This window comes from Mesitornis unicolor, unplaced genomic scaffold (genome assembly GCF_000695765.1).
Source record: "Mesitornis unicolor isolate BGI_N332 unplaced genomic scaffold, ASM69576v1 scaffold312, whole genome shotgun sequence".
Lineage (NCBI taxonomy): Eukaryota > Metazoa > Chordata > Aves > Mesitornithiformes > Mesitornithidae > Mesitornis > Mesitornis unicolor.
In genome coordinates, this window is record NW_010170994.1 from 1 (window position 1) to 18,992 (window position 18,992).

An 18,992-nucleotide genomic window follows, 5' to 3' on the forward strand; every position below is an offset into this window, starting at 1 on the left:
TGCAGTAGAGTCTCTTTTCGTCACACCAGGTTAGGACAGCTTTGCTCACCATTACATATAATAACTTTCTCCTCAGTGTGTCTGCGTGAGTGCATACACGTGCATAGTGAAGGTTCGTTTGTTCTCACAAAATATAAAAAGATGTTACTAATATAGCCAAAACCACTTTAAAATATGAAACTTATGAAGCTTTGCATTAAATGAAAAAGGTAAGAACTTCATATAAACACCAAGTTAAACTAAAAAGGTTAGGTTAATTTGAGGAGATACTTTTAATTTCCTTTGTAAGGAGAACTTTCTGTAGTTGAGGGAATAAACTAACAAGAGACAGAAGGAAACACTGGTGCACTCAAATAATCTTTTCTCAACAGAAATGTTTTAGAGAAATCATATCATTACAACTGAATCACTCCTACTTTAGGAACTATGTGATTTGATTCATCTTTATGGACTTTCCAAATTGTTTTCTGCCCTTCCTGACATCTATAGTGACAGGCAAGAAATATCCAGATTTATTTTTTTTTTAATAATATACTTAGTTTAAATACTCACTTCCAAGGATTTGGCAAAACATCCTAAAACATTAGCTGCAGAATTTTTAGACTTGCATTAAATTTGGTGCATACAGCTACTTACCGATACAAGTTTTCATGTCCATGGAAGACATAAATCCATCAAAACAAAGACAGTGATATTCCCCTGGAATATTAGTGCACTGCCCACCATCACAGATATCTGCATTGTTTTCACATTCATCAATATCTGCAAAAAAAAAGAGCAGGTAATAGATTTGTCACTCTGGTAAGGACAGGATAAAAGAATATTGTGTTTGTATTGCTGAAAGATACGATGTTGGAACTTTCAAGATATTAAAACCTACCTGCACATGTCCTCATATCTGGCATTAGAGCATAGCCACCTCTGCAGCTGCATTCATAGCTGCCTTCTGAGTTAGTGCAGTGGGTGTCACAGCCTCCATTCATAATCATACATTCATCAATATCTGGGGAAGCAACATAAGTAGTAGTGAGTCTACTTTCATAAGGAAAAGTCATCTATTGCCATTTTACTTAACCAATCAAAGAATTTTTTAGTGATATGATTCTGAATTTTTATTCTCACTCTGTTGTCTCTGATTTACATTTTGTTCAGCTTTCTCTCTTTCAACAGCATTTTCATCTGTGGGAGCAAGTGGCTATCTTTAGTTGTTGCTTTTGTTCATATTTATTACTAGGGTTGTAAAAAAAATGTACAATAGACAACACATGGAAAGGAAAGAAAGAAAAGACCTAAGAAACTTAGGTTTTGTTAAAGCTTGAAATGCACCACATACTCATATTTTTGCAAAAAAACCAAACAAAACCACCCAGCCCAACTCTTAGCAGATGAGAAGATGGCCCTGCTCAGTTTCAAAACAAAGGTATTAAATTAAATAAAAACAGATGAAACAACACATGCTGAATCACAAATATACATGTGAAGGTGTACAGCACTTGCCTATGCAGCCTTGTCTGTCAGCAGTGGTGTGGAACCCAGAGTTACAGGAACACTGGTATGTTCCAACCATGTTTACACACTTGCCATTTCTGCAAAGATTGTCACTTAATAAGCACTCATTTATATCTGGAAAAGAATAATTCATATCAATTACTTGTTATTCAGAATGCAGACTCTAACTGCCCAAATGTCAGAGAAAGAGGTAAGAGGCAATATTTTAAACTGGTAGCTTTCAGGCTTTTTCATATCTTTCTTCTTAGCATGTTCCAGTTCAAGGCATGAAGATCTGAATAGAACGTATAAGACAATTATCCAAAGGTCTATCTTCTTTGTTTCTGGTCTATGAGCATTAACTGCACGGTCTGCTGGTTTAAACCAACTCTTGAAGCAACTATGCATCAGACATAGAACCCAAAGAGACAATATGCATTATGGGTTTTTTTGCATTTTTTCACCATTTTGGTGAATTATGTGCAAAAAGGAAAGCTGCATTTCAGTAAGGGACAACACTTTTTTGTGTGATTGTAGGAATGAAGTTAACTTTGTACTTCTCTTTATTTTACTTGAAAGTTGTCAAAATAAGTCATACAGTCCTTTGAGTTTCTGAACAATCCCTGAGAGGCCTGGTAAAATACTTTTCTTTGAAATCAATAGTATTAAGGGCACTGGAGGTTTTACAGGATCTGTTATAAGGTTTTAATCTGAAGATAGTCATATAAAGGAGGAGCATGAACTTGTATAACATATTCCTGAGACCCTATCCTTGCCAGAGACAAGTTGTCATAGCACAAATGACCACTCTGCTTAGAAAGCCAAAGACTACTATTCTGACTTGAAATTCACCTATGCATTCCTCACGTGATGGTGACAGCTCAAGTCCCAAAGGACATTCACACTGAAAACTCCCTTGGGTGTTCACACATATGCCACCTCTACACAGCAGAGGGTTGCGTTCACATTCATCAATATCTGCAAAGAAACCATGATAAACCAATAGTAAATCATTACTAAGGAACAACAAAGAGAAAAACAATTCTTAGTGTCTGTAAGTTACAAAATCTGGAGATCAGAAATAAAGGGATTGTTTCATTGAAGCAGTGCTTCTCCTTTCCTCATACTGCATAACAGAGCAAATAAAAAACTATACACTATTAACTCTAAAAATGGGTATTTTTCCCCTTAAGAAAACCGGAAATTCATCATTCAAAATTAAGTATTCTAGGAGACACAGAATACAGAAAAGACAGCAGTTGTCTGGATAGCCGTCATTTAGAACAATGTATTTATGTGATGAAATTTTTTAAAAAGTGCTTCATAATGCAACCACACACCCATTTATGAATGCATTGAAATTGTTGTCTATGGATGTTATTAATGGGGATGTGTGTGTAAACTTTTAACTAAATAGTTGTTCAGTTTGGTAAGTCCTGCTATTGTTGTGAGGCTGAGAAGATTGCTTGCTACAGCTTATAATAGCAAACTGAGTATCTGACTCACAAACCTGATAAAAACAGCTAGATGTAAATGAAGAGAAATATGATCAAAAGATATTCAAGATGCAAGATGCATTTATACTTTTGGATTCTCAGGAAGCATTACGGCTACCTGTCTTGGAAATTAGAGACTTTTATTCAGCTAGGCAGACCGAGAATTTAGCCAAGATACCATTGGGTTTTTCATGCTGTTTACATGAGGGGAGAAACTGCCTGATTATAGATTTCAACATCTTTTTTGCTATAGTCCTTCTTGGATAGTGTTTCCATTTAACATTATGCCCCCAATTTCTTAGTTTTTGCAAAAGGACCTCAAGAAGTAATTTCTATTCTTAGCTCCTCAGTCTGCTTATTTATCAGACATCTTCCTTCCCTGCCTCCTTTTACAGGTAACTTCTCCACCATACAGTACTGATCCTCTGCATTTGTACTCTGTCTCTCATGAGAGCTATTCAGCTTCCACAGTTTAGCTTTTTTGTTATTTTCATCTGTGATTCAGGCAATGGTTTTTTGCTGACTTCTGGAGTTTAAAAGCATCACAATTCACAGGAAATCAAGTAAAGGTCACAGGAGGTCTGCATGGCCCCCACGTACACAGGGGCATAGGACTACTTACTTGATTTCAACTACGAGCACAAAAGCACCTGACAAAACTCAAACACAAAAATGAAACATAAAATAGGCAAAAGCAGGGACAGGGGATGCAGAAGAAGTACAGAGGCACTATTTGAGAGTGCAAGGATGGGGTTAGGAAAGCCAAAGGCACCAGGAGTTGACCCTCACAAGGGATGTGAAGTGCGTAACGGCACAAGCAGAAAGATGAGGGGAAATGTGGGAATGGAACTGCTGACGAAGGACATGGAAAAGAGCCATGAGTGCTGAGACAGAGCTGGCTGATGTAATTTTGAAACCACTCCTAGCCATCCTTGAAAGTTCATGGAAATTAGGAAAGGATCTTTAGAGTGGGAAGAGAGGAAATGTCAATCCAGCCTTCAAAAAGGGAAAGGAGGGGGAACAATCCAGACTCATCAAGATTAAAATCTCAGACTTTTCATTTTCATTATATATTTCATGATGTATTTCATGAAGTACTCCACAGTACTAACTCATGATTTTGTAAGGTGGCTAGTAACTTTTGATGTCTCCATATCTACCTGTTCCTAGACAGATTAGAGACATATGGCTTTTCAGGAAAAGCTCTCAGAACTTCTTGAGTACAAAAAGAATCAAGGAACAGTAAATCACACTACTTTTGTAACTCCAGCCTTCTATTCCTAACTTTACCAAATGTTTCGATACCTCATTAGACATTTTTAAACTACATGAATGAATAGTTGCTGTCATTCTAAAATATCTATACAGAAATGTGTAAAAGTAATTAGGAAAAAGAACAGGTAAAGCTATATGCATAGTTATTTGTCCTACAAACTGTGTATCTGTCTCATTCGTTCAAGAACTCACAGTCGTTATACATATGAAGTGCTCAGTGAAGCAGAGTTAGTATAGTACAGAGTACAGTCAGATTTCGTAGAGTAAATGGATAGACCCTAGGTCATCCTGGTAACACTTACCCATACAGTTCTTCATCATCATAAATCCACTTTCATAACCATCAAAGCACTCACACTCAAAGCTTCCAGGAGTGTTGACACAAATACCACTTCCGCATAAGTCTGGGGAAATCCAGCACTCATCAACATCTATTTTACAGTAATGGAGAGGTAGAAAAATCAAAAAGAGTTAAGGTTATCCTGCTTTTCACAGAAATGAACACTTAGTTATTATAAACTAACTCTACAGAAATCATATAGTATATAAATCAACAGAGAAAAATGAAATTTATATAATATTTAAAGGAATATCTTTATATTATGTGAAATGGTTTGTGAAAGATTCATAATGCAATGGCTTCAGAGGTCTCAACTATAGATTAAACTATGCAACAAGTAGGCTTCCATTAAGTATAACTTAAGGTTATATTTCTAAGAAATTACTAGCTGCAACAAATTCTGAGTGGTTATTATTCCAGAGCTACCAACTGACTCCATGACTATAGTGCCATTGACATTATTAGGTTGTCCAAAAAGTAATTGCTTCTTTTTCTTGGTAAATGAAAGGTGAATTTTTCATGGGAAACAAAACCTGTATTAAATTATATATTGTCCATTTTATTCCATTATCTTTTGCCATATTTCAAGCAAATCCATGATTCCACACTCAAAAAAGTTATTATCTTTTTCACTAAAAGCAGTTCCAAGAACGATTTTATACACTCATCAGCAGTGACAGTTTTACCATTCAAGATGTTTTGTAAAGAACAAAACAAATGGTAGTCTGATGGTGCCAGGTGCGGTGAATATGGTGGATGTGGTAACACATCCCATCCAAGCTGTAACAATTTTTGATGAGTGACCCAATTTGTATGTGGTCTAGTGTTGTCATGGTGAAACACAACATCTTTGCAGTTCACCAATTCTGGACGCTTCTGTTTGATGGGATCATTTAAATTTATCCAGTTGACAACAGTGCACGTCTGAATTAATGGTTAGGTTCCTTGGAAGCCATTCAAAGTATGCAATACCTTTGAAATCCCACCAGACTGACAGCATAACCTTCAATATCTGCTTTTGAAGTCCTTTGAGCCAGTTCATCATACTTGCTTGACAATCTTTTCCATTTATCATTGATGTAGATGATCCATTTTTCATTGCGTGTTGTCATACATTTCAAAAATGGATCATTTTCTTCATGTTTCAAGAGGCAATCTCAGATGTCAATGTGCTTAGTGAGATTAATCTCTTTGAGCTCATGTGGTACCCAAATATTGAGCTTCTTAACATATCCAAGTAATTTTAAATAGTTTTCAACACTTGATTTTGATGTGTTAAGATTATCAGCAATCTCTCATGTCGTTAAATGCTGACTGCATTTGATCAATGTCTTTATTTTGTCACTACACATTTTGATTTGCCTTTCTGAGTGTGGTGCATCTTTAAGATCAAAATCTCCAGACTGAAATCTACCAAATCAATTCTGTCTCTGCTGTAGTTTCAAGGCATCTTCACCATACATCACTTTTTATGAGCTTTTCCACTTTGAAATTGACGCCAAATAAATAATTGTTAATGAAATTGTGCGCTTTCTTTTTCTAAAACAAACTTGAACTGTCAGTTGCCAAGTTACATAATGAATTTGTGGGTTGAGATGAAGTTAGCTACGTTTCAGGACACATATGTTCATCTATTTAAAAAAAAAATGCATTTACTTTTGGTCAACCCAATAAATTGCTTATTATGAAGACATTTATCCAGTAACAGGATCATAAGCTTACATATACCCTCTCCATTAGTAATTAAAGTAGCTCCTTTGAAAGCCAGATTTACAGTTCACTTGTTATCTTGTTAGGTAAGTCTGAATGAAACTTACTGTGGAAGGCTGTAGCAGGTTTGTACAAGGTGAAAAGAGAAGGAAGAGCTCCTTTTAAGACACACTGTTAGTGAGGCACGAAGCCAAAGAGAAATTTGTGACATTGGTATGATCCAGTGGAACAGGTCAGTGTTGAAGTAGAGAACTAGGAAGAACTGGATAGACTGTTATTTACTGCCTCCTCATGTTTTTCCATACTTTTCTCTTCCTTACTCTACCACCCATCCAGTGGGTTAAAGGCCTTTGTTTCATGCTGTCCACCACACCCTCTACCTTCAGCTTCATTCACTACTGTGTCACTAATTTTTACATACTAAGAAATCATGAAGCCTTTACAAGGAAGAAAAGTAACAGAATACTTGAAATAATGAAGACATTAGTCCAGGATAGGGCATAGGATTGTTTCTGTCATCCAAGAAGTCCAGGAAGCAAGGAAGAGCATCAACATGTTTGCAGTAAGTTTGTGAGTTGAGCAGCAGAGTCGTTTGTGCAAGTGGCTGAGGAAAGCTGAGTAGATACAAGCTTAACTAAGGAAACCGCTAAAGATTTTAAACAGTTCTTTTTTCCACCACATGCAAGAGTCTCTTTTGCCTGTGTCAACTTCTCATGGCCAAGTTTCTGTTGGATGAAGACAGTTCAGTCCTCACACACAGATGTGTGGAGATGTCAGATGGTAACTCCGGTAGGGGCCTAGGATGTTACAGAATATCTGGCCTCCTGCAGGCTTTATGAAACATTTTGTTGCTAATTTAAAACAAAAAAAGAATTCTTCCATTTAATAAAACCTGGTTCTCTACAGCTGCTCAGTGGAACATATTCATCAAAACAAACTTTCAATGGAAAACAGAACCAAAAAAAGCTTTTGTAGGGAGTTTTCCAACCTGTTCTTGTTAGGTTAGAAATGAAGTTCATCAAATGCATTTCTCATCAATGCAAACAATATTAAACAAGGAAATCACCATTTAGAGCAACATTAACATCCAGACTAACCTCAGTTAACATGCCTTACCACTTACACTTCAAATTATTCAGACTCACTCATAGGCGCCTGTTTGGTATAAGAAAACCTCTTTCATTTTCAGCAAAGAGCCACAATGCAGGCATCCAGGTTCTCATAATCAGAAAACTATCAAGGTTATCTTCTGTTTCAGGTTTTCCATGCAGTAAATAACAAAATATTACACTTTTAAATTACATGCAAATCTCTTTTTGAGTTAACATTGCACTGATGTCAGAATTGCAGAGATGCCTGTGTATGTGCCTGGCTACCAAATCTAAATGAAAATTACTTTGCAGTGGGGTCTCTAAGTATAGTTGGTAATATAATGCCTAGAGATTAAGTAAATTAAGTTAACCTGTATGTTAAAATATTGAACTTGGCTTTGCTGGTGATTCTTACTGGTTTTTCAGGTTGTACTGAGAGAGCATAACCTAAGTATCTTTAACAACAATTTTAAAAATTCCTAATGTACAAGAAGAATGTTACATTTATTAGAGAATATCTTTCTAAAGGGATGCTTAAGACAGTTGGCTATTCTGTCCAAAAGCTATGCAACAAGTGAAAGTTCCTTTAAAATGCCCCAGGGGTGAGGTAAGAGTCCTCATCACTGGATGTTTTCAAGATGAACAGAGTGCTAGATAATCTCACTTAGGCTCTCTTTCTCACTAAAGTTAGAGGAGATGATCTCTTGAGGTCCTTTCCAACCTGGACTATTCTATGATTCTAGGAAAAACTGGAGAAAATGCAAGACTTACCTGTACAGTTTCGTTCCTCCATATCGAAAGCAAACCCACTGTTACATTTACATTTGAAACTTCCAATTGTGTTTCTGCATTTACCATTCATGCACATGCCAGGAAATACTTTACATTCGTTGATATCTATGAAACAAAATTAAAAGAGCATTCTTAAGCACAGATATATATAAAATTAATGGGAATTTCCTGTTCCTTCTTACCAATTGTAGTGGGTATAAAAGGCAGGGTTTGGGTTGCAGGGTACTGGAGGGATGACCTCCTCCTACACAGAGGAGAGGTAAGCAGGAAGGGACATTGTTTGAGACACAACTGGAGATGTACTCTTGCAAGGCAGAACTCCATGTCCAAGCAGGAACTCCTGAGGGACTGCCATCCCTGGAGGACCTTTGCCAGGGCAGAGACACCCTTGAGGAACTGCAGCCCACAGAAGAACCACACCAGGGCAGGGACACCCCTGAGGGCCTGCTGCTGTGGGTGACCCATGCCAAAGTAAGGACATGTTTGAGGGTCTGTGGTCCATGGTTTTGCAAGCAGGGGCAGGAATACCCTGAGGGACAGTGGCCCATGGAGGATGTATGGTGGGGCAGAGACATTTCTGAGGGATTATGACTCACATGCAACCTCTGCTGGGGTAGAGAGATATCTGAAGGACCATGACCTGTTGATGATCCATGCTGGGGCAGAAACCCTGAAGGAGCATGGGCTGGTTAATTAGTTTGGTTTGGGTTTTCTTTTAAATTGAGATTGCCAAAGTGGTACCTGGAACTCAAGTTTTGAAAAGGGTAATTTTTCTTTGTAAAGTATCAAATGAAATGTTTAACTTCTTCAAATGCATTTAGCTGGACAGCTGGAAAACACAGATTGTTCAAGGATCTTGCATCGGACAAATAAACATTTCTTTCTCATATGCACCAAACATCATTTACAAACTTGAATGAGCTTTTCTTATACTCTATGATATAATACTCTGGATGAATGTCCATATCTGAGAACTTTCTTTGGCAAAACAAGCTTCTAACTCTTAAGTATCAGCGTGAATGGAATAAGTGTGGTCCAAATACAAAAGCAGAAACAAGCAGCAAAACCTTACAAAAATATTGGAGTAGACAAGATTTTATTATTATTATTAAGTAATTAAGAATTCATTATTTCTAATTAAATCAACTTTAATAAAAATTAACAATTTTATTATTATTATTAAATTCCTTATTTGTTTAGTAAATTAAGACTGAACATTCAGAGCTCTGCCTGAGAACAGCAACTTCTGAAAATCAGAGCTTATTTATGGTGAAATAGAGGTCCAATCTGTTGAAGCTTTCTCAAGCAACTCAACATATTTCAAGATAAATGCTTCAGAACACATCCTTTTAAAAACAAATAAAAAATATTTCCAGATAACCTCAGCTTCTGCACACAACAATTAAAAGTTTTTCTTCCAGATTTCAGTCACCTAAAACATCTCAGATTCAGTGTTTTAACAATTTCCAGCCTCTTCTATTTTTGGCTTTTTGCTCTACAGGAGGTGAAGCTAGTAACAACTGGACAAAAGACTTTAATTTCCTTCCTTATTACTGCTGTTCCTCATTATCATTACCCTCATAACTTTAATGCAATAGCAGACACCCTTCCCTTTTAATCACTTAATTCTTCACACCATAGAAAGAAACCATCTTTCTTCAGTATCTCTTTCAGAGAACCCTGGCCAAATTTTAGTATTATTTTACATTTACATCTTAACTTCCTAGCTTCATGGAACTTCATCTGACTCTCAGTTCACTCTTTGCAAAGCACTACCCTAAAAAAGGTGCAGGCTTTCTGTAATTCTCATAATTTAGAGCTCCCCTCCCTTCAGTCCTGTCACAGTAATTTCCTTTTTCTCCTTACAAATAGAAATTTTGCACCTTTTAGGCTCCTGAAACACTCTTGAAGATCCATGCAAACAAAGTTTCCCACCTGTAAGGTCAGCTTTTTCAGGCAAACATATTTATAACATCTCTCATCTCAAGTACATAACAAACGGACAGAAATCCTGTGTTGGTTTTTTTTTTGGAATATTCACTCAGATGTACTAATAATTCATTTTTAGACCTAAGAATGAACCCTTACCTTTATAAAATGATCTGCCAGTTAGAGTATCTCCCCTGTTGGAAAAGCCATGACCTCTGGGGCACAGAGCCTGATATTCCTTGGTGTCAGGTTTAGGGCACTCCTCGCAGTGGGAGCCCCAGGCAATCCCCACAGCACAGCAGCAGGTATCCATACGAAACTTGCCAGGCACTGGCTGCATGCACTCATCTTCATCCCATTTCAGGTAGCATTGTTCCATGCGAACATCTGCTCATTTTATAACAACAAAAAGGCATTTTACTCTTTGCTAAAGTTTTCTGCTTTTCAGAAGCACCTATTTCTGAGGCACGAGTACATTTGAGGCCCAGCTTCTGGGAGATAGATTTCTGCTTAAGACTCTACACTTCTGCACAATGTTCAACCATTTGTAGCTGCTAATACTGCACTACAGTAAAGTTTCTGGGTCTCTGTTGTACCACATAAAAGTAAAAGCATTTCTTTTGTTGTCTCCCAATATCGAGATATATCATTACACTGACATGATTATGCATTTTAGGTTTCTGTGTGTATTTGATAGGACAGAGATATCTTTACTGTATCAGGTATTTTCATTTAAAAATTGACCTGCATTCATAGCAACAAAAAATATTCCTATTTATATTATTAATTTAATAATACAGGGAAATACAGAAAAAAGAATTGCTGACTGCTGTTAGGTTTACCTTAAGACTTTGTGAGCAGGAGAAAACAATATGGTTTTCAGAAAAATTGACTATGGTTATACTCAAGGGGCCCATTTGCAGAAAAGAAGGTCAACTAAAAGATAGATCAACCAAGTGTGCAGGCAAAATCTGTACTTGCACACCCAACTGTGAGGAAAAGTACCACACACTGGTACATACACAACAAAAAATCAGCTTTTGTATGTCTCAAATACAGTAAAAATTAAAAATAACAACCCATTTGAAAGCATCAGTAACATTCCATACTTTTCACCTATTTGCATTTGAGTAAAGAAAAATAGTTCAAAATTTTTAGAAAACTCAGTATTTCTTTAAATATAAAAATTGGTATAAAAAATGGGATGTTAAGTATTTACACACTAATTTCTACAACATAGGAGAATTTCTATGCCCAAATTCAAAACGTCTGGCAAATAATACCAATAATGGGAAATGGAAAGTATCAATTACAGCAGTGCTGGAGATGTCTGTGACACTATACAGAAATTTATTGGTAGCTTCATGCTCTCCAGGAAAAGACAGTTATTTTCAGTGTGTAAGGAAGATGTCAAGGATACTTCATGTCTAATAAAATGACTTCTGGGCATATTCTAGAGCCTCCTAACATGACTGAAATGGTCAAGCTGTATTTTCAGGATAAATATAAGCATTAATGTTTCATATATATATACTGGACTGGAAGTTAGCAAACCTAACAGAACTCATAAATGCTTAGCGCAAAAAGCTTTGGAAAAGATGCAAGATCTAAAAATAACACAAATGACCTAATGAACTGTTTGCCATACAAGCATACCATTCAAAGTTGTGCAGATTTATCATACAGATTTGCCCTATCCACATATGAAGTCAAACAATTTAGAAGCACACATAAGAAATGAAAATTGTTGAAAGAATACTCCCGGTTTCCTGTAAACTATTCCACATGAACATGATAAATATTTTTACTTCAAGAGATTGAGCAAACATAGTACTAATAAAAAGTTCTTTGCATTAAAATCACTGTAGTAGATCCTGTAGGAAATAAACGTATTTCAGAAATAACATGACACAGTGAACAGTGCTTGTGTAGCATAGGAGAAGGCACATATCTCATAATATAAAAGGCAACTTTTTCATGAAAGTAAGAAAAGGGAACATGACTTTGAGGGTAAAGTAATCCTGTGTCTTGCTTGAAAATGGCTTCTTTGTTCATAATTTTTATTATATCTATCAACAACAATTGAATTCACACCTCTCCTTATCAAATTTCTCACTGAGAAATAATACCTGGTTGATGGCTAGTGACTAGATAGTGACAGAGAAGAGCACCATCCACACTATATTACAAGCTGCTAGCTGACCAGCTCTCTGCTTATCATCTAGCTTCCAGCAAGACAGACATTTCTGATTATGAATCGGAGTAAGGGCAGCACTCTAGCAAAACCTACTGATTGTACTGTGGGCAAAACAAGTCTTAACATAAACATTCATATTGTCCTAGGGATTAACAGCTCTTCCCTGAACTGGTAGAGGCATTTGATATCTAAGCAGGCATAAACTAAAACGTACAGTGAAGAAACTGCTTTCAGAGGAATTCAGAAACAAACCAAACATCCTTTCACACCCCTTTGACAATAATTTTGGACAACTGTTGGACACAGCTAAAAAGCCGGCAGAGTTGAGTGTGCTCTTACCTAAACACACTCTTCCTGTTCCATCCAGTGTCAGTCCTTCAGGGCACTCACAGTGAAATGAGCCTCTGCTGTTAACACACTGTCCATTGGAACAAATGCCCCGGAAAACATCACATTCATTTACATCTGTTCGGAAATAAAGAGTTGAGTTATATGCTAATTTGAAGGAGATAGCTACAGCTTTATTAAGAATTTAAGCTGCATGAAAGAAAGCAAGAGGTTTTCATCCATACTGTATTGAGGTCTGAGCACTACTCCCACCAAGCATCTGGCTCACACCCAAGGGACTCTTGCAAGATCTTCAAGTCATTGGACACTAAGATGCCACATCCTCTAAGACAAGATGACGGATATGGCTGAGAGAAAGGAAAAACTAAAGGATGTAAAACCGGTAAAAATGCATCTTGAAGGAGCAGTTCCATTCTCTCAATATCACTTTGATATTCTCCAGCAAACAGCGTAACATAACACTTCCCAACAGTCAATAACTGTTTGTGAAGGCATTCATCTAAGGTAAATATGATCATGCCTCACAAAACTAACAATATAATAAATCCCCTTTTAAGTCATTTTCAAAGGAAAAAAAGTGGTATCTTGAGTTAGAAGCAAAAACTTCACCTTCACAGGTTACACCGTTCAATCTGGCAAATCCTCTTGAGCAAGGTGTGTCTGAAATCAAGCCAGAGATATACATCACTGCTTTAGAATGACAGAAATAGAGTAAATAATTTTAAAATACATGTATTTTTGGAATTCTCTAATAATTTGACTGTATACAGTGATGAGTGGTCTAGCCTCAATCAAGAAATGTACTGACTTATACATGTTACTTAAAAAGAGTGAACAGTTGAAGAAATTATATATCAGACAATCACTTTCTCATGTACTTTCCTTAATGGAGACCAGAATGCCCAGTGTCTAATCATATTACTCACTGCACTCAGATATATCTGAAAGGTATATTTCCTGCAAAGTTGTCCGAAGATTTAAAGCTTTACTGATGCCAGTTATCACTAGTTTCCACTGCACCTTAATCTGAGCAAAGACATTATTTTAGGATATGCATGTAAAATGTGGCATATCGTGGCAATATGAAAGCTTGCTGAAATTTAACAAGTTAGGGAATAGGAAATTAAATGGCCAAATGTACCCAGTCTGAGCTGATTAGCTCTCTAGATTGATAAGTATTTTGTTAATTCCACCAATCTAATCTGACCATGCTACTTCCTGGAGTAGAAACTAATCCTCTTGCTTGATGCTGCACTGCACAGTCGAGAGCTCTGTTGGATGTTGTTTGCAGCATGCTTGTTAGATGGAATACAGGTGCTCACAGTTATTGTACCCATTGAAAATGAAAGGCTAAAATGTTCCGACACTGGTTCAGCTGCAAGTGGCATTATTCAAATTTTACAGGGAGAATGTGGCACAGTGTTTTACCCACAAACTAGAGGACACAGCTTCCAACTTCTAGACCTAACCCTGTAATCTAATAGTAGTACTATTCTGCAATCAATAATTGTACATATGTCTATAAAAACAGCTGGAAAATGTGTTAACAGCCCTCAACGTAAAATGTCCACGAGACTTCTGCCAGATATTTTGCTTTATTATGGTAGTTCTTATTTCCCTACCCCAATGCACAGTCCCTGTGGAGATGAAACATGTAATTATTAAAAGATTCTTTCACATGCTATTTCCTGGCAACTTCAAATCTACGAGAATGTTCTTTGATGGTGGAGATTACAAGTGATGCTAAATGAGGCAGCCTAATTTCATTTTTTTGTGTGTTGTCTGTTTGTTTTCTATGCAGAAAATGATGAGAACCTATCTAGTGGTACTACCTCTCTTCTCCCAGAAGATGCAGGATATGGGAGCATACCTAATTCACACCGTTCACATGGGCTGCCCCAAGCTGCTCCTAATGTAGCACAGCATTCAGATTTCAGTGTAGCACCATTAATGTGGACTTCACAGCGACTGTCTTGGATCGTAAGCCAGCAAGTTCCCTTCAGGCTATCTGCAGTGGAATAGAAAACAACATGGAATTGTTACAGGAAAAAGAGCTGGTATGTCATGTTCATGCCATCAGTAGACAGAGTACCAAGGGAGTACCAAAGAGAGTATTTTTGTACACATTTCAGTTTAGAGGTGGTGGAAAGGAATAGCACTATCACTAAAAGTGAGCAATAGAGCACCCTCCTTGAGGCATTTTAGACTCCAAGTCCCATAACTAGCAGAGGTCCTCCAGACACTACAGTGGATTTATTTGTTTTATCCAGTGACTGATCAGTCTAAAATACACAAGTTACAATAAAAGTAGAGACCGCAACCTGAGACTCCCTTTTCCAGATGACTGCCTGAACCACTGAGTTACAAAATCTAGGTGCTCTTGCCTCTCTTACTTGGTGAACCTTCAAGGTTGTTAGGATCGAGAAGAAGATAAAAATACGGGGGTGTGCTATATTCTTTTAGGAGTTTAGTTCTGCTGGTGTATGCTTTGAACACACCTGTTAGGTTATACCCCACTTTCTGCTCCTGAAGACTCAGCCACAGCACACCTGGCTCCTGAATCACAAATTCAGTTGCCAGGTTGGGAACTCAGGCCAGCTCAGGGTACACCCATTCCAGTAAGTGCCCAGCCACATCAGCCAGAACATCCTTACTGTTACCCAGCATAGACAGCCACTGAGCAGAGGGGAGATTTTCAGACATCAGTGTTGTCTATACTGCCTGAAACCCTCTGAAATTCTCTTTTAGGTACCTAAATCTTCGAGTCTTAAAATCTATGCTTTCAGTGCCCAAGACATTTTTTTAAAACGTCAGTTAGATCCTCATTCAGTTACATACTTTAAAAGTTCTACCTACACCAGCTTTGCTCTCTACTTTTACAATCTTACACTCAAATGGTATAAAATTTCTTGAAGCAGACAATAACCTTTCTGATCAGATAGCAAAAGCAGTCTGTAAAGATCTAACCCAGATTAGGAGGTCAGTCTAGCTAGAGTTTAAATGCACATGCATACTCAGAGTTCAAAGCTAAGCAAGTGGCGGAGATTAATTTGATGAGATGATTAATGAAAGAGGAATAGGATTTGGCTTTAAGATTTGTTATATGTGCAAAAAACCAGACCATCTATTAGGTGCTGTTGCTCAGTATTATTAATACCTTATGTTTAGGAACAAACTGCTTAAGATAGAACCATTCCAGCTTGGTTTTTTTCAAAAAACTTCAACTTTTCTACAAAATTGTCATGTTAAAAAATTACACACACCACAAGAAAGCAGAACATTTCTTTTGCTGAAGTACCAGGAAAAAATTGGCCCAAGAATGTGACTGGAACCAGATCTAGAAACTGGGCAACATTAAGCATAAACAGTTAAGTGTAAAACAACTGTACTGTTGGTCACAGACCTGTAGGCTAGAACAGCACACTTAAGCAAGTACACAAACCAACAAAGAGCATAAAAGTGGAAAAGGTATCTTTTCCACACGTTGATCTACATTTAGCTAACAATCAAGACAAGAGTTAACATAACAAGATCAAAGACAAAACCCGAACTGTCATTCGCCACTGTGACTTTTGCATTGGTGAAAAAGTTATTATCCAGCATCAAAGCATTCTTTCTGTCGCTTGCATCTCTTTGATTCTGACTTGAAGATTAATATATGCATACTACAGGCAGACGGCAGCCTACTTATTGTGCACTGTATGAATTCCACAAATCTTGACCAAAACTTGCATAAAAAGCATATATTAAGTGTGTATTTCAGAAAGCACAAATGGCAGTATCCTTACTGCATGAGCAATTCCCAAAATAGAGATGCAACACTTGTACCACCAACAGATTATTTCAAAAACATTTCCACTTTTTTCCTCTAAGAGTGCAGCCTCAATATTGCAGTGTGCAAGAAAAATAAACGCAAAATACCTCAACATATTTGCTGAATGCTTTTATTTTAACTGCTGAACTAACAACCCTCATTTGCTGGAGGTTTGAGCTAAAATTTGAGCACAAATGTTGTGACTTGAATTCTGACTGTAATTTGAGCAAGTCATTTTTTCTCTGCCCAAGAAAGTTCACAGAGAAAAATGGCTCAATTTCTACAGGTAATATGGATGCAATCATCTCAAGCCACCTGGTTCTTCATCCTTGAGGCTGAGAAGACTGAGCAATGAAACAGAGGAACTGACAGACTGAAGCCTTCCGTCCACAGAGTAAAAAACAAGCACCAACTATATAGCTTCTTCATATAAGATCAGTCTAACATGCCGTACATGACCCAAGACCACAGGACCATGAAAATCAGCAATAAGACCAAGTAACAACAAAGATATTGGAGCAATCAAATGTAAAACTAAAATTAGCAGTGAAGTTAAATTAACCTTTTAGTACTCTAATATTGTTGTCACGTGCTTGTAATTAAAAATCTTGTGCCATTTTTAGGTTCAATACCTTTAATCATCATCATGAAGGAAAGAAAGAAAAGCTTACTCTTGTAACATAGGTCTGATTCTGGTTCTGACATGAGAGCAAATTTGAAATTAAGCAAAAACTGGAGAGGGGTCAGAATCTGACATTCAATCATTCTTATGAAGAGTACAACACATTCCCAAACCACAACATTATTTTAGCCATGCATTTATGTTTTGGCATATCCTTTTCATATGCTCCAAGATCATCTTACAGGAGCAACCCGCTAAAATAGTTAGAGCAAATACATTCAGTATGAAAGTCTTTCACTGCAGCGATAATGGGAAAAAACAACCTGCTCTACTGTAAAGAATTTAAATGGCATACATTCAACAAGATCATTTGCAAGTTTTTCACACAATAAATTACCTGTAACTTCCAACCTCTCATTCACTGTTCAATCATTCAGTCTGCTCTCCTAACTACTCATTCCAACAGAAATTTTGCCAAGGTAGAAAAATATAAAACTGGGCTTTAACAGTGTAAATCTGTATGTCTTGCATTAGCTGTACTTCTGACCCTTTTGTTCTAACATATTCTCACCTATCATAGACAAAACTCTTCCTGAGAGAATTTTGGCCAAGAGGAAAAAATAATGATTAGGCTCACAGTATATAGGTAGCTCCTATTCTTCACTTATCTGATTGTTCAAGTCTTTTTTTCTCATTTATGTTTTATGTTACTTGTAACTAATATGCGGTCAAAGGGTACCTCACACTGTAAACTTTTCAACAGACGCCATTTGCAAAGTAAAACCAGAACATTGTTGTAATTAGGCCCTTAGTGAACTTGTAGCACCTTTGGATGTGAGAACATAGATTAAAAATAAGCAGTACAAAAAAGCACAGGTTAGTGTGGTCATATCAAGAAATTAGCACTTTACTGGCCAGTGACGCTACAGGGAAATTAAGAAAAGGCTTAGGCACAAAATTAACATTGACACAAAAAACATATTAAGGCATAAACAGACTTGATAATTAAATGGAAACTTGAGCCTTTGCATTCTATTTCCTATCTTAAGAAAATCTTGGCAAGGCAAAAAAGTTGAACCATGAACATCAGACAAATTCATCTTAAAATCAAAGGAACACTTAAAATTAGCATTATCCATCTACTGACAACACTCCAGTTTATCCCACATAACCTACAAGGACTTAAATTATGTTATACAAGTAAGATGAAACAATGGCAGGGGGGGAAGCATAGATATCTCCAATCCTTTGAATTTTCTTGGAAAGGCAAGACAAAAAAACAATTAATGGCTTCCAAAGATAAGGCTAATGACATCGTGCAGGCAACTGTTGCTGAAAGCTACAATAACATTTGTGCAGTGCTCTGCTTTTTTTCAATGCAACAGAATCCTCAAAGGATGCCAACATTATTTTTCTATATCTACATTTAGTGTTCGTATATCTACAAAACCAAGACAATACTCACGTGTCTGCTCCAGGAGCAGGGCTCCTGACAAACTCAGATATGTCTTACTCACCTTTACCAGCTGCATATAAAAGACATGAAGTATGAGACTGTGCTATAATGTAAAACCCATAAATATTTCCTTATAGGTAGGAACGTCAGTCTTCACAGTTTATGAAGGGTTTCCCAAACCCTATAAGCCATGTGCTTTCCTATCACTATTTGAGTAGCTGTTAATCCAGTTTTACTTGCTTTCTTGTCTCAAGATTTAAAAAGGCCAAAAAACTGAGTAAGCATTTCTGCTTTACAGTTTCTCAACTAACAGACTAATCACCTATAGTTTTACTCATATTCTCATTTTTCCAATGAACCATTTCACCACTTCTGCTATAGTCTGGACATCCTTATGAATTATGTTTCTCTTGGTTTGTTCCTGCTCCCTTGGT

The 18,992-nt window shown here is 36.9% G+C and overlaps 1 protein-coding gene across 1 annotated transcript in view; it reads right to left on the bottom strand.

Moving 5' to 3' along the window:
• Positions 1-636: 636 nt before the first annotated feature.
• Positions 637-18,992, bottom strand: part of LOC104535781 (fibrillin-2-like) — a gene marked incomplete at both ends in the record, with an annotated part of 30,440 nt that continues 12,084 nt past the window's right edge. Inside the window, 10 exons of the mRNA XM_010179852.1 lie at positions 637-762; positions 881-1,003; positions 1,498-1,623; positions 2,341-2,466; positions 4,562-4,690; positions 8,172-8,297; positions 10,281-10,508; positions 12,658-12,783; positions 13,276-13,326; positions 14,537-14,674. Coding sequence (XP_010178154.1) covers positions 637-762; positions 881-1,003; positions 1,498-1,623; positions 2,341-2,466; positions 4,562-4,690; positions 8,172-8,297; positions 10,281-10,508; positions 12,658-12,783; positions 13,276-13,326; positions 14,537-14,674 — 1,299 coding nt within the window. The remainder of the gene's footprint in view (positions 763-880; positions 1,004-1,497; positions 1,624-2,340; positions 2,467-4,561; positions 4,691-8,171; positions 8,298-10,280; positions 10,509-12,657; positions 12,784-13,275; positions 13,327-14,536; positions 14,675-18,992) is intronic.